Here is a 17025-nt window from a genome sequence, read left to right as displayed (position 1 = left end):
GCCTGCACTGGCAAATTTTGGGTATACTGTGAGGATATCTTCAAGAATACGAGAGTGAATAAAGTAATTGCAAAGCTCCAGGTACCTCATGCCAACTGGTCTGAAAGGTCTAATAACTGGGCATTCAGTGATGTAGTGCGGGAGATCATGCCGTAGTTCCTGCTCACAGAGTTTGCAACTGGAGTGCTCAGGATTGGGAGACCCGTCACCTGCAGCCACCTGCCACAGGTAACGGTAACCCAACCTGATCCTTGCAACCACTGTGTCGCACAGTCTGGTGGACGTTTTGTGCTGTCCATAGATGTAAAAAGCTTTGAGAATATGTTAAATAAACAAAGTCTAACAACTGGAAGAAGAGGCAAGTGCCAGAGAATATGTGATCACTACATACGAAATACTGAGAGAATAACCAAGATAGTAAAAAATAGTCTTTTTCAATTTCAGCGAAAAATATGACAAGACCTATGAGACCGAGAAGTGGTAGGAAATGCAAAATGGCCACTTGAATATAAGAGGTGCAACAGGTACCTGAGGCAATTGTATGACCATAAGAGCCATAACTAGCAGAGCTGTGACAGTGTTCAAAAGAGAACTTGGTAAACGCCTCCAGAGGTTACCTAAGTCAGCTTGATTGATTGATGAAGATTAAGCCACCCAAAAGGTGGCACGGGCATGAATAGCCCCTAAGTGGTGGCCCTTTTGAGCCATTACCAGTATCAATAGATGATACTTGAGATCTGTGGAGGTGCGACTGCACCCTGCGTGACGGGAGATGTCTCCCGTGCTAAGTCAGACTTCGAGCAGCGGTTTTAAACTACCTCCTCGGGGGGGGGGGGGGGGCTCGTAGGCCTGGGGGATAGCGCGCAGGACTCGTAATTCTGTGGCGCGGGTTCGATTCCCGCACGAGGCAGAAACAAATGGGCAAAGTTTCTTTCACCCTGAATGCCCCTGTTACCTAGCAGTAAATAGGTACCTGGGTGTTAGTCAGCTGTCACGGGCTGCTTCCTGGGGGTGGAGGCCTGGTCGAGGACCGGGCCGCGGGGACACTAAAGCCCCGAAATCATCTCAAGATAACCTCAAGATAACCTCCTTGACCTGACCACCAAACATAAAGCCTGCTCAGGAACTGGGCCGCATGAACGCTGATTCCCGGAACCATCACAAGGTAAACACAGGGTACTAATATAATATTGTATTATTATTAATGTAATGTAATAGCACTCGGTACGCATAGCAAAACTGCGATCTAATCAGTAAGTAGTCCATTCAAAAGGAGCTATTGATTGCGATAAGGAGTATGTGAGCAGTTATTGTCTTGTACCTGATGACATATTTCCGGCGCAGACCACGTGGGTCCTCCGCCAGCTAAGTTAGGTCAGAGGGAACGTTTTGGGGGAAGAAGGTTGTGAATAAAACAATTATATCAAATCCCCCCCCCCATCCCCCCGAGGGAGCACCCCACATGCGCGGAGCGTGGTGGCCTGACGAGAGACCGGCCAAGAGCGGCGAACATGAACCCAGCTAGTGCATCTCTGGTAACCTAACCGTGAGGACCTCTTAGGCTGCAGTCCGTCTGTTCGTAAACTCCTACCCCTTCTACTTTGTGCTGTGCAGACCTTGTGCGTTCGTTGATTTTTTTTGTATATAAAGCATGGAGGGGAAGAGACATATGCCTAGGCCCGTAAACCTAGAGGAGGCTGACGATGGCGTGGTGGAGTTCACGCCGCTGAGCCAGGACGAAGAAGGCACTGTGACTATCGAGGTGCCGGTTCCCGAGGAACGTGCCGCATGGGGCTCCAAGATGCAGTTCATGCTTTCCTGCATTTCTCTCTCCGTGGGTCTCGGCAACGTCTGGCGGTTTCCCTATCTGGTTCAACAGGATGGAGGAGGTAGGTTCAATGCTTTTTATGTTGGTCGCTCTCCGCACTCGCTGAAGAGTAGCAGGGGGGGGGGGGGGTATAGGTGGTGGCCGCAGGCACCGCAGGGCGTGCTGACACGCCAGGGGCTTTTCTCAGCTGCTGTTGGCTAATTGTGTCTGTGGCGGCCACTCTGGCCAACTACCCATTCCGGAAACGTAAACACGATTGGCTTGGCGGAGTGATGTGAGCGATCGTTCATCGCGCTGCCTGTGCTCACCTAGTGGCGCTTGCGGGGGTTGAGCCTTGGTTGGGATCCAGGGGCCCTCTTGGTGGGGTTTAGGGTGTCTCTTGGTGGGGTTTAGGGTCCCCTCCTGGTTGGGTTTACGGCCCCTCTCCTGGTGGGGTTTAGGGCCTCCTCCTGGTGGGGTTTAGGGCCCCTCTCCTGGTGGGGTTTAGGGGCCCGTCCTGGTGGGATTTAGGGCCCCGCTCATGGGGTTTAGGGCCCCTCCTGGTGGGATTTAGGGCCCCTCCTGGTGGGATTTAGGGCCCCTCCTGGTGGGATTTAGGGCCCCGCTCATGGGGTTTAGGGCCCCTCCGGGTGGGGTCCAGGAGCCCTCCAGGTGGGGTTCAGGCCGCTCTTCATGTGTTGTCCTTGTCCCAGGTGTTGGGGCGCACGCTAGGCAGGAGCTGGACCGCGCCACTCAAAACAAACTTCCCTCAAGCGACAAATGTGATTAATGATTTATGTTTTAGATATTAGATTTCGTCATATTAAGAACCCAACATTTCTCAAGTATGAGGAATCACTAGGTAATTGTTTTATACTTAAATTGTCGGCACTAAAAAAAGCTATAAAGTTGAATAATCAAAACAACTATATCGGGTGGTTAGATGAAAGGTGTTATGCATCACGTTTTCTATAAAGCCCAATTACATGTAGAACGCGTAATTCAGCTCTAAAGAAAACGAATTTATGTATCATCAGAGGCTTAGTAGTTAGCCTCTGTTGAAGAATTCGAAAGCGCTTGGGCAAAAAAAAACAACTATGAATATTTTGATTTAGTTGGTATGTGTGTTTCGTACCCATTCCATCCTGTGGGTTGCAGTGGAAAAGTTTACAGGGGCACATAATGGGCTTAGGGACGGATCCCCCACCGATTTTTTTTAGTCTTAAGCAATTTACATTTATTGTATCTTCGTAACAAGTTTTATTACACTCAAATTTGTGAAGACGTTACAAGGCCAATTATGTAATTATATCACTGGCTAACGTTACGATTAATGGTCTTGAGATAAGGAAGATACTTGCAGGCTTACAGTATATGTATTATCTGCAATTAACAAATTTGAAATTTTAAGACCAAACTCCGCTTGAAATAATCTGGCTATTTGACGTCTATTATGTTAACATTGTGCTCAGTAAGAACCCTATTCCCAAACCAATATATTTTTACCCAGGTCTTTATTGAATCTAAACTTTTCTAATTTGGACAGTATGACGTCCCAGATAAAATACATGATCATTCCCTGATTATAACCAAACCACTTGGGCTGGACGGTAGAGCGACGGTCTCGCATCATGCAGGTCGGCGTTCCATCCCCGAGCATCCAAGTGGTTGGGCGCCATTCCTTCCCCCGTCCCATCCCAAATCCTTATCCTGACCCCTTCCAAGTGTTATATAGTTGTAATTGATTGGCGCTTTTCCCCTGACAATTCCCTCCCTCCCTGGCCATAAGTGATGAAAGTTTTCTCTTAAGCTTTTGAATTTGTTCACATACAAGTTAAATAGTGATGAAAGGTATGTGAATAGCTGACAAAGTTTACATTTTGTCAGATGTACTTCAGCTGGTGGTACAAACCAGAGGTTCTTGCAACTGAGCCTAAGTCTAGCATTAGTAACGTTTAGAAATTGAAATTGAAATAAGTTTATTGAGGTAAAATACACACAAAGGGATGAGGTAGCTCAAGCTATTCTCACCCCGTTCAGTACATCGTGTTAATACATACATATAAATACATCACAAACAATAAACATATTACCAAACATTCTGAGAGATAAACATATACATTTCCTAACGTTTAGAAGTTCCTTACTTATTGATGACCAGTAGAGGTATGTGCTTACGGGCTACTGATATCCGTGACACCTCTTGGGTGGCTAATCTTCATCAATCAATCAAGATAATAAATAATAATAATTCATTGTATCAGGGGTACAGGAAGCCAGAGTGAACTCGTACACGGTAGACTTATATCGAGGTCCTCTTCTCCTTCGATTATAGTCTATATCGAGGGGGGGGGCACCCCTCGATATAGATAGGTCTGAGCTGAGAATAAGTTTGGGTGGGTATGTGAGCTGAGACCGCATTAGGATAGGTTTGTGAGCTGAGAATGTTAAGGTAGGTTTGTGAGCTGAGAATGTTAGGGTAGGTTTGTGAGCTGAGAATGAGTTTAGATAATATAAATTAATATAAATTAGTATACACGGGATAGGTGAGAGTAAGTTAGGATAGGTTGTAAGTTGGTTAATAAGGGTTAGTGTGCTCAAAAAGTTAGAATATGTTGGTGACTGGAAACTTGTGTGTGGGTTTTAGAGGCTGCGGCGAGGCTGTGTCCGTGGTCACCTGTCCAGCTACTGGCCAGACCCAACGGTGCCCAACCTGATGAACTGAGTGACACGCACTTTTCACTGGGGTGCTGTGCTTTTTGAAGTATAAGCAAAAATAACAGTTCCACAATAGTTGAAATTATGAAAAGAAATACGCGAGATTAGATCCAGTTTGCACTAATGATACTATGAATGGAGTTATGTTAGGATAGATCATGTTATGATAGGATAGATCAGCAGGGTGATTATCCCTGGCAGATTCTTTGAGGGAAAGTTTGAGGTTTGTGAGGCGTAGATGAGGCTACAGTTAAAGATTCGCGCCTATTCAATCCTCCCCAGCCAGGATACGAACCCAGGCCTAAGCTCGCGAAGCGCCGGGCAAGTGTTTTACCACTGCGCCACGAGGACTGCTGTAATAGTAATAAGTAGACAGTTTACTAGGCTAAATCAGCCGTGTTCCTTCTAGACTAGAATTTTCCAGTAGCAAATCAACTGCCGACGGAGTTCGTGCACATAACTATTCAATAACCGCCCTCATCCTCGGGTATATTATGCAGAAATGTCAGTCGTTTTCCTTGGCACGTATTAGGCACGTATTCCATATTTATATTTCTTACCAAATATAAGCTAATCAAAACCATGTTTAGACTTTATTAATAAAAAAGTAATTTAGGGTTATACCTACTTGGCGATAACTAGTTTTCTATTTCCTTCGTTTTCTATATACTTGAAGTGTGAATGGATTCGCAGGTAATTGTTCTTTTTTATTAAGTTTGAGAGCGTTTATCATATTCATGGGATTTACGAGTTCATTGACGAAACTTATGCAGTTCCAAGAATACTTACCCAGGGTGAGTGAATACAAATCTTGTTGGAAATTTGATTTTCTGCTGCGCTAGTTTTAAAAAATTACCGTTATCTGAGATGGTAATTTTTTATATTAAAACTTAAGATGTTTGATGGCTGAATTGTTCTTATCAAACCGGGTGAAAATTGTTAGGCTTTACACCAGAGCCGACGTTGGCATTTATGGCACAATTTAACTCAAATAATGTGTGTATATTATCTGAATAGGAGATAACATGTCTCTCAAACTGCATTCCGATAAATTACACTGTACTAGCACCAGTCAATCACTCCAAGGCTCCTTCCTATCTGGCGTGGTTTGGGAACTTGACTGATAGAGTTCTTTCATCTACCGTAATGATAAGTCCCGACAGGAAATTTCACAAATAATTCCATCACAAAACTGAGTTAAGACTCGTCAGCGTGCGCGCTGTGAATGACTATTTTACTTATCACGTGACACCAACAAGACCGTTCTCACGGTTTGACTAATTTGAAGTGGTTTAGCGCGGCCAGAAGTGTTAGACTCTGAACAACCGATCTGACCTGTCGAAGAAGCGTCAGCATTTCAAGTCATTTAATTTTCCTAAAGCACAGGATAGTGAGGCTGTGATCGATAGCAACACAATTACACTGCAGTAAGCGTGAGGACAGGTTGGTGCAGGGAGGGAGGGAGAGACACGCTTACTCTGTCCCTGAAGGTACATGTATCACAGCTAACACCCATGAGAGGGAGGGGAGGGGGACTGCTGTATATGCAGCATACCAAGAGCATATGTGAGGTCAGAGCTGGTATGTGCTACACTCACATCCACCTGACTTAATTGTTAATCCCACCGCTGCCTTAACCCATTGTCGGGGACAGGAAGCCTATTAGGCTTATCGAGGTCACCCTCATCCCCAGCCACTGATCATCTCCCGCCAGGATGCACACCCACCCGTTTATATTTTTGGTCGCGAGTCATATTTAAACTGTAAACGAATGCAGAAGTTTGCTTTTGATCTTAATACAATGTCGCTTTTAATTAACCTTAATATTGCCTCACGTCTCTGGTGTTTGATGTTTGTTATTTATCGGCGGTGTTTGTGTTCACGTTACTGAATGAGACGCGTGGAACCGCCCTAAGTATGAGACATGTGGACACGAGACAACCCTTTTTTTCCCTTACGGGCTAATCATGCCCGTGCCACCTCTTGGGTGGCTTAACCTTTATCAATCAATCAATCCTTTAGCGTGGGACACATGGAACTACCCTTCCTGGATGACATTAATATATATATATATATATATATATATATATATATATATATATATATATATATATATATATAAAGAGATAAACACTATCAACTGGTTCCGGCATGTCTTCTAATGTATTGCATAGATTACAACGAATAATTAAATATTCCATCTCCATTATGGAGAAAAAAAATAACGGTGCAAAACTGGGTTAAACCAGATCTATACTATAGTGGAGGCCTGGCCGACGACCGGGCCGCGGGAACGCTAAGCCCCGAAAACAAGGTAGATCCGCAGGGAGCTGGTATGGCCATAGGACAAATCATATTAGAAGTTTAAATACAAATTATGACCATTGAGCCAATTTCAAAGTTGCACCATACAGAGATTCGAAATCAGCTCATTAAAACACATGCCAAGCTGCCCCTGATTAAAGCAAGCAAACTCCTCTCAGTAAGTGTTAGAAATATTGCCGAAACAAAAGTGGGATTCAAGAAAATAAAATTATAGACGTTCCTGCAAGTGCTGGATCAATCCGGTCGGTCGTACTGAATATGTGGGCTTGCTGCGGGCCGCTCCAGTTGACTGTTGGACTTTGACTGACTATTGCAAGTCAAGTCAGGCCCGCGCCCGGTTTGGGTGGGGGAGGGGGGGGGCTAGAACAAGAACCTGCCCCAGGTATGTACACGCTAGGCTGTACTATATTACTACTAGATTTATGGCTATTGTAATGGTTGACCTTAAGAGTCTGAGAACATTCTCTCCCGCCGCATGCATCCAAATAGCACAAATATTGAAAGTTACTAAAAGCTATTGACCGCACGAAAGATAAATTATTGTACCAGGCGGCTGGTTCTGAGACTACACACTAAAACATATCCTGATGAAAACAGGTGGCGCCGGAGAAAGTGCAAAATAGCTCCATTAAAAGTAAGTGTGCAATAAGTACCGCGTATAAATAAGAAGGAAATTACCACCATAATTAGAACTAGACAAGCGGGCGGCCGTTGCTAGGCTTGCTGAAGGCAGCAACACATCGCGGCTGATCAGGCTACCACCCACGAGGCGTGACCAGAAGCCGTTAACGGTGGTGATTCCTGGAACCAGTCTACCTTGTGTAGCTTACGGGGATCAGTGGCCCTGCTGCCCGGTCTCCAGGCCTCCCGGTTGGTCGTCTGGTCAACCAGGCTGTAGAACGCAGTTGCTCGCAGCCTTACGTATGAATCACAGCCTGGCTGATCAGGTATCCTTTAGAGGTGTTTGTCGAGGTCTCTCTTGAACACTGAGAGGGGCCGGCCGGTTATGCCTCGTATGTGTAGCGGGAGTGTTGACAAGTCTTGTAACCTTGATGTTCATAGTTCTCCCAAACAACCAGGCCTCCTCGTTGCTGGCCTGGTTGATCAGTCCAGCAACAAGGAGGCCTGGTCGAGGACCGGGCCGCAGGGACGCTAAGCCCTGAAAACACCTCATGGTAACCTCCCTCAGCGTACCTACTGCTCCTCTGCTTTTCAAACCTTAAGCTGTTCTTATGAGACGCTCATTCAGCATTTCACATGGTAGAAACGTCCTTGATTACAGAAGAGTATACTGTATATTTCTTTCATTGCATCATTTCGCTTTAGTACTTATTTTGCCTAAAAAAAATCAAGGACACACTGTTTAATGTAACTTGCACAACGTCCAGGCGAGAATCACAAGGAGTGAAAGTCCAAGGGGTAAGATAACAAAGCCACCAGATATTTCATGACCTAACTAAACATCAGAGGATGAAGAAACGACGACGTTTCGGTCCGTCCTGGACCATTATCAAGTCAGTTGTGATAATGGGCCAGGGCGGACCGAAACGTCGCCGTTTATTCATCCTCAGGTGTGGGGTTTGGTCATCATTTCTTCAGCCACGTTATTGTGACTCATCGTCTGCACACCAGATATTTAAAAGATGAGAGGTAGCACCGAGGCGTGACCATCAGATGACCTTACTGGGATCGTCTCAAATCTCTCCAATTGTGTTCACTAGAAAGGAGACGAGATATTAAATAATATACACGTGGAAAATACTGGAGGGCCAGGTACCAAATCTACACAGTAAAATAACAACATACTGGAGTGAACGATATGGAAGAAACTGCAGAACGGAACCAGTGAAGAGCAGAGGTGCCATAGGCACAATCAGAGAACACTATATAAACATCAGAGGTCCGCGGTTGTTCAACATCCTCCCAGCGAGCATAAGAAATATTGCCGGAACAACCGTGGACATCTTCAAGAGAAAACTAGATTGTTTTCTAAAAGAGATGCCGGACCAACCTGGCCGTGGTGGGTGTGTGGGTTGCGGGCCGCTCCAAGCAACAGCCTGGTGGACCAAGTTCTCACAAGTCAAGACTGGCCTTGGGCCAGGCTTGGGGAGTAGAACTTCCAGAACCCCATCAAGCAGACCGAAAACTGAAAAGGATCGTGGAAATGAACCACTAAACGAGAGGCTGTTATTGTGAGAAAACAAGTGGGGTTGGCTATCACAAGGATCAGAGCTGAACCTGGTGGGCCAGCTAGCAACCCGCTCTTGCATAAGACAGCACATATATGACTTATTGCTTATAGTCAATATTTTGCTTATGAATATGTACACATGTGGTATATTCTAAGTTATATATTTTTTCAAGTCACTAAGTCTTCCTCCCGCTTTGCTATACACAAGTTTTAAATATCAGGAATTTATTTTTCAGTTTAATTAAACAATAGAGATTTTATACAAAATTTGACAATATCCTGAGTTACTTTACAATTTATTTAAATATTTTAGTTTTTTTATTATTTTTATAAAACTGTAATATCAATATAGGTATAAGTTAAGTACTAATTGTAATTAAGAAGCAATAAAATGCTTATCTTTACATACTAAGAAGGTTAGGTTAGGTCGTGGTTTTCTATTCAGCTTTTCAGGTAAACTCAAATATTCACAATAAATTAGTATATCACATATGTACTTATTCATAAGCAAAATATTGACTATAAGCAAGTGTGAGAACGAGTTGCAGCCAAAGGCTTAGGGCCCGCGCAGGAGCATCCCGCAAAAATAATTGTAAACCTCTTTCTTAGACCACGTTGGGGACATAGTCATTAAGTTCTCCTCTATTGCTTTTGGTGTTGATGTCTGTGGTTGTTGATGTTTGTGGACAACACAAAGTTGATATACTGCAGGAGGCTCACCACAAACTGACCAGACTGTGCACACACCTGCCACCTACACACCTGCCACCTACACACCTGCCTCCACGTGGCCATCGTCAGCCTTGTTAGTGCCTCCACGGCAACCAAACAAAAACTTGACCGAGCTGGATTTATCTTTCCCAATCCGCCTGCCACCATCCCGGTCCACGCCCACCCGTCAGAATGCCAATCCGCGCCCACAGACTCTCCCAACATGGGGAGACTCTCCCCTTTGTCATCAAGCTGATTGACAGGCAAACAGGTTTGTCGTGTTTCTGTAGTGTAACTCTAAAGATGTGTAATAGGCCTATTCAATTATTTTTGGACTGGGGCCGGATTACTCTTTAAACACGCCTAATGTCCTTCTTTAACCTAACCTAACCTAACGTAGAGATAATAAGAGAAAGGGTTGATTTATGCGGTACCTTACCTTAAGGTGCTTCCGGGGCTTAGCGTCCCCGCGGCCCGGTCGTCGACCAGGCCTCCTGGTATGCGCGAGACTTACAACATGTCATAATTTTCGAGCCTGTGTACGCTTGGGATCCTAATGGTATTGTTCTTAAAACGCTTATACATTCCGGTAATTGGTACATGTTTATTTTTTTATGATTCTTCCAGGTCTATCAAGTGGTAAATGAAAAAAACTCGAGGGCCTGATTTGGTCCGCTGGTCGCCTATTGTATAGTTGTGATGTATAATGTGATCCCTGATGTATAATGTGATCCCTGATGTATAATGTGGTGCCGGTGAAATCAGCTGTGTGTACTCGCCTATTTGTCTGCAGGATCGAGCATTGACTCTTGGATCCCGCCTTTCGAGCCATCGGTTATTTACAGCAATGACTCCTGTCCCATTTCTCTATCATATCTAGTTTTAAAATTATGAATAGAATTTGTTTCCACAACCTGTTCCTTAAGTGCATTCCATTTTCCCACTACTCTCACGCTAAAAGAAAACTTCCTAACATATCTGTGACTCATCTGAGTTTCCAGCTTCCACCCATGTCCCCTCGTTTTGTTACTATTCCGTGTGAACATTTCATCTATGTCTACTCTGTCAATCCCCCTGAGTATTTTATACGTTCTTTTCATACCCCCCTCTCTCTTCTTTTTTTTTCTAGTGTCGTAATGCTCAGTTCCTTCAGGCGCTCTTCTTACCCAATCCCTCGTAACGCCGGGACGAGTCTCGTGTGTGTGTTTACTAGTTGTGTTTTTGCGGGGGTTGAGCTTTGCTCTTTCGGCCCGCCTCTCAACTGTCAATCAACTGTTTACTAACTACTTTTTTTTTTTTTCCACACCACACACACACACACCCCAGGAAGCAGCCCGTGACAGCTGACTAACTCCCAGGTACCTATTTACTGCTAGGTAACAGGTGTGTGTGTGTGTGGGTGTGGGTGTGGGTGTAGGTGTGTGTGGGTGTGGGTGTAGGTGTGTGTGTGTGTGTGTGTGCGCGCGCGCGCGCGCGCGTGTTGCTTTAGGTCAACCCATTTTATATTTTACCACTTCAGTTGATGTGGTTGTAAATGAGGCATTGACTATAGGTGAAGGCGAGCATCACCGTAAGGACCTGGGACCATAGAAGTGGGATTGTTGAAGGCTACCAAAAATAAACCTTCACAAGATGGCTACTAACAGGCTGTTGACCCTCGTAGCCTGCAAGAAGAATCTGTTAGAATACGAGGGAGGTAAACACCATCTATAATTGCAAAAGTAGATTTGACAGGAGGTAAGATAGCCAGACGAGTTGGTACATCAGATAACCGACAGTTAAAAGGGCAGCTGAAGGTCAATCCAGCCAGCTCTACTCACATTGGCATATGTAAGACCACGCACACACCACACACCTCACGGGAGACATCTCCCGTCACGCAGGGTGCAGTCGCACCTCCACAGATCTCCAGTATCAGCTCTTGATACTGGTAATGGCTCAAAAGGGCCACCACTTACGGGCTATTCATGCCCGTGCCACCTTTTGGATGGCTTAATCTTCATCAATCAATCCACACACCTCTCTCTCTCTCTCTCTGCGACATATCGAAGTGGTGGGTGTAGAAGACTGGCGCCAAAACATTTAGGCTACTCTATAAAAAGATCTTGTGACCTTGGTGGATGAGTTAACGTTCTAACCGCATTGTTGATACCCTCACTAGCTGCATTGATCAGTGTGCTCACCTAAATGATGCAGTCAGGGTCAAGCGCTAGCTCATGAACCTCATATATTGTCATGTATGAACAAATCCACAAAAGGCCGTAACAAACACCCCATTCTTGTACCTGAATGGGGGTTTTGGGAGTTCTCCACAAGCTGGGCCTGAGGCCAGGCTTGACTAGTGAGAGCTTGGTCCAAAAGGCTGTTGTTTGGAGCGGGCCGCGGCCCTCAGGCCCATCACAGCCCAGTTGGTCCGGCACTTCTTGAAGAAAACTTTTTGAGTTTTGTCTTGGAACATGTCTAATTTTGTTCTGGTAACATTACTTATGCTTGCTGGGAAGATATTGAACAACTGTGGACCTCTGATGTTCATACCCATCAGGCTCAATCATACGAGCAGCCGCGTCCAACACCCTGATTGACCAGACAACCAACCGGGAAGCCTGGTCGGAGACCGGGCCGCAGGGCTGTTGATCTCTGGAAACTATACAAGGCACAAGGTAGGTAGACTCGCCAAAACCTACGACGTTGCTGCAACGTTCGAACACGTTGTAACAACTTTCTAACACGTCATAAAACATAATAATAAGATGTGCACAACTTAGTAACAAGGCAACAATAAGGACCATTACGTCCTGTGTTTGCAGGGATACAGTGCTCTCAGAGTGTCTATGGCACATCTACTCTTCACTGGCTCTATTCTGCATTTCCTTCCATATCGTTCACTACAGTATGTTGTTATTTTGCTGTGTAAGTTTGGCACTTGGCTTTTTACCTAACGTTAGGAGCCTTAGGTAGGATAATACCGTTTGGTAAGATACCTTACCAAAGGTATCCTTTGGCGGCTCTCCATTATTTTCCATGAGTGGGATTGGGTGGTTATAAATAGGAGCTGCCTCGTATGGGCCAATAGGCCTTCTGCAGTTACCTTTGTTCTTATGTATATATTATTTGATACACTTCTTGTCTCCTTTCTGGATAGTATATTTTGAGAGCTTCGAGACGATCCCAATAATTCAGGGGCTTTATCGATTTGAGTGATTGTGTTTTATAACCTGTATTTGGTTAAAGGTCCTCATTTTTATCGTACTTGAGTACCTGTAATTTATCAATGTTAAATTATGCTATTTTCTGCTGCTCAACCACTTGGATTGGACAGTAGAACGATGGTCTCGCTTCATGCAGGTCGGCGTTCAATCCCTGACCGTCCAAGTGGTTGGGCACCATTCCTTCCCCCTGTCCCATCCCAAATCCTTATCTGACCCCTTCCAAGTGCTATATAGTCGTAATGGCTTGGCACTTCCCCCTGATAATTCCTTCCCCCACAGTCGAAACTTTAATAATATTTGCTTGTAGCTATTTTCAATTTCTTCAACAGAAGTAAGTTTCATGCATATTTTTGTGTCATCTGGAAAAAATGATACGAAACTGTGACTTGTATTATTGTCTATATCTGATATGAGAATAAGGAAAAACAGTGGCGCAAGGACTGTGCCCTGAGGTACAGAGCTTTTCACAATGATATCACGCTAAACAAAATTAGCGTCCCTAGGATTCGTATTTTCAAGGTACCATTTTAAACCAATTGTTAAACATTGTCTTACAATGAACACGACTTCTTATCCTCTTGCCCAACTTGGGAATTCTTCTTAGGGAGAGGAACTGTTTCAGTCATGTCTTCTCTCTTCTATCGTTTTCCCCTCTGGGTTCATATCCTGCTCCCTGAGTCGCTCCTCAAGGTTTAGCCTTCAGTGTTCAGGTAAAAGCCGCGTTGCATACTTTGCATTTGTTGCAGTGTTGTGTAAGATTTCTTCCCTAAGTTCCTTAATGTTTGCCTCTGTTGGACTGTGTTGTGTATGTTGATAATATTTACGCTCGTGGGCTGTCACCTCGCTGATCTGTGTTGAGCTGTGTCAGGGAGTCGTCTTCCTTTATTCTGCAGTTCAGTGCTCCGCTTTGCTCCCTCCCAGTTCCCATAAATGAAACCGATTCAGATAGACTCGCGTTTATCTGACTTCAGCGTCTGTTAGCTTCAGATAGACTCGCGTTTATCTGACTTCAGCGTCTGTTAGCTTCAGATAGTCTATAACTCACGTCAGTGCAGTCGAGATATTCGAGGCTAACTATATGCAATGTTTTATAATTAGTTATTATAGAAAATAAGGTAGTAAGGAGCCATTAAGTGAGCGAGAGCTGGATTGTAAAAACAATCTATGAAACAAAAACAATTATTATGACGATTGGAAGTCATAATAAGCCAAGCTGTATAACAGATATGATGGGGTGGAATGGCTAAGAACTTTCAACAAGAGATGCCAACTGATATTGTTTAATATGTTTATATTCTCCAGATTGAAATATTATGTTATAGTTTCCCAGTTGCTGTTAAATTCTTGTAATATATATACATATGGTCACCTTACATTGAGGTGATTCCCCGGACTTATGTCTCAAGGCTGTTGTAGATTCCTCTGCTTCTACCTGATGTGTGAATCACAGCCCTGTTTATCCAACCCGTCCTTCTAATAGCACGTCGCATTTTGACGCATTCTCTACCTAAGGCCAAAAACTACCGTACTAGAGAACATGGTTGCGGCTCGCGAAATTGACATAACCAGTTTTCTGTCTGTGGGTCTTCTGTTAGGTTAGGATAAGTCACTTTAGTACGACAGTTTCTTGACGTTGGGAACGCCCGCGAGAACGGGCTGGTTTATCAGGTATCTATTGGAGGTGCATATCTCAAAGCAACAGCCTGTTGGACCAAACTCTCACAAGTCAAGCCTGGCCTCGGGCCTGGCATGGGGAACTGAACTCCCAGAACCCCCATCAAGTAGGTATCAAGCAGGTATCATGTTATATGTTAAACATTCAGACACTTTGGTTATAAACTGACCCACTAAAATTCCTCAGATTGTGATCTACTTTGTTGTGCAAACTGGTGAGGTATTTCCTAGTTTACACCTCGGAAACGTTGTTGGGACTGTGTCTTAAGATTATGCATCTTAAGACGGCTTGTACATCTTAAGATCTTAACGATGTAGCAGAATCAGATCAGGCTGTAGTATCTACGTCGAACGCTTGAGCTGCCTATATAACCAGCCTGGGACCAGATTCACGAAGCAGTTACGCAAGTACTTACGAACGTGTACAGCTTTCCTCAATCTTTGACGCCTTTGGTTACATTTATTAAACAGTTTACAAGCATGAAAACGTCTCAATCAACTTGTTATTGTTATAAACAGCCTACTGGTCGTTCGGAGCACATTAACTGTTTAGTAATTGTAAACAAAGCCACCAAAGATTGAGGAAAGGTGTACAGGGGCCAGATTCACGAAAGCACTTACGAACCTGTACATCTTTTCTCAATCTTTATCGGATTTTTTTCAATTTTAACCTAATCTATCGAAGTCGATAGTCAATCCAGTGAAGCGTCGGTATCACGGTGCATTTAATTTCACCATACCACCGGAATTTTTACACATTGGTCGATATCGTAAAAACGTGGGAGCAATAAGTGTGGGGACGGGTTGACAAATGGTTGGACTTAATTCAGCGATGGGCATCTAGCGATTAACTTGGAACAACAACCCAATTTGTAACACCAAATTTAGCAGGTGTTAATGAAGCAGGAAAAATACATTAGTGTTGCTGTGTTTACAAGTCTCGTGTGCGATGCAGGCTACGGACCAACCAGGCTGTGGTGGATATGTGAGTCTGCGGGCCGTTCCAAGCAACATCCTGTTGGACCAAGCTCTCACAAGTCGAGCCTGGTCTCGGGCCGGGCTCGGAGAGTAGAACTATTCCCATAACCCTCTCCAGGTACGCCACGTATTGCATAGTAATGATTTACGTCAGTCTGTGGTGTATTTATATTCGTATTGACGTATCGGATTTACATGAGGCTCCGTTTTCATGTTGCAATCTCATTATAGTAGAGGTCCCAAATGTTGATTTATTGAGATTAGTGACGTAGTCTGTAACTGCAGGTAAGCACGATATTGTCTGCGCACGCGCGTGTGCGTGCGTCTGACTCGTTTCCTTGCGCTTGCAAGATTTACGTTTGAAGTCAAAATATGGTAATGGTGTTCAGTGCCTGCAGCGCTCCAACACGGCATGTTTGGTTGGCTGGTGGACACGCAGGGTGACACGTGCCATCGTATGAACTGTCTGGCGGACACGTGCCATCATTCGAACTGGCTGTGGCGGACACGTGCCATCATTCGAACTGGCTGTGGCGGACACGTGCCATCATTCGAACTGGCTGTGGCGGACACGTGCCATTATTCGAACTGGCTGTGGCGGACACGTGCCATTATTCGAACTGGCTGTGGCGGACACGTGCCATTATTCGAACTGGCTGTGGCGGACACGTGCCATCATTCGAACTGGCTGTGGCGGACACGTGCCATTATTCGAACTGGCTGTGGCGGACACGTGCCATTATTCGAACTGGCTGTGGCGGACACGTGCCATCATTCGAACTGGCTGTGGCGGACACGTGCCATCATTCGAACTGGCTGTGGCGGACACGTGCCATTATTCGAACTGGCTGTGGCGGACACGTGCATCGTACGAACTGGCTGGCGGACACGTGCCATCGTGCGAACTGGCTGGCGGACACGTGCCATCGTGCGAACTGGCTGGCGGACACGTGCCATCGTGCGAACTGGCTGGCGGACACGTGCCATCGTGCGAACTGGCTGGCGGACACGTGCCATCGTACGAACTGGCTGGCGGACACGTAGGGTGACACTTGACATCGAGCGAACTAAGCTCTATTCTGATTGGAAGTCTGATGTGCAGTGTGCAGCAGCCCTGAGTAAGGGCTATATTGATTGGGTATCATGCTCTTGAAAAGTACAGTATCTTGATGAGCCCAATTTTAATTGATCCGAAGTAAGCCCCATTTGATTGGAATTCTGGCGTAGAGTATGCAGTAGACTGATGTAAAGTAAACGCCTTTTTAATTGGATATGGTGTATACCTCGCTGCCAATCAAAATGTCAGTTGCTTCGTTCAGTACTACCTTATCGGGTCTGGAGCCAGGGTCGTGTTTACAGTGTGTCGGCGTCTCAAGGTCGGGGGACGCCAATGTATTGTCTTCTGGCCAAAA

At 45.0% G+C, this 17025-nt stretch overlaps 1 protein-coding gene across 5 annotated transcripts in view; it reads left to right on the top strand.

The window, feature by feature from the left end:
* Positions 1–1513: 1513 nt before the first annotated feature.
* LOC123746806 (sodium-dependent neutral amino acid transporter B(0)AT3) overlaps positions 1514–17025 on the top strand; it is a 182255-nt gene continuing 166743 nt past the window's right edge. For 3 of the 5 annotated variants that reach the window (XM_045728566.2, XM_045728565.2, XM_045728567.2), the window contains exon 1: positions 1514–1889. In XM_045728566.2, the coding sequence (XP_045584522.1) occupies positions 1652–1889 (238 nt within the window). In that variant the 5' untranslated portion in view covers positions 1514–1651. The remainder of the gene's footprint in view (positions 1890–17025) is intronic. The other 2 variants (XR_011226068.1, XM_045728564.2) reach the window with 1 other exon arrangement.

Source organism: Procambarus clarkii, chromosome 93, assembly GCF_040958095.1.
Source record: "Procambarus clarkii isolate CNS0578487 chromosome 93, FALCON_Pclarkii_2.0, whole genome shotgun sequence".
In the NCBI taxonomy this organism is placed as follows: domain Eukaryota; kingdom Metazoa; phylum Arthropoda; class Malacostraca; order Decapoda; family Cambaridae; genus Procambarus; species Procambarus clarkii.
The sequence above is the reverse complement of the archived record's forward strand: the minus strand, read 5'-3'. Positions and strand labels throughout refer to the sequence as shown.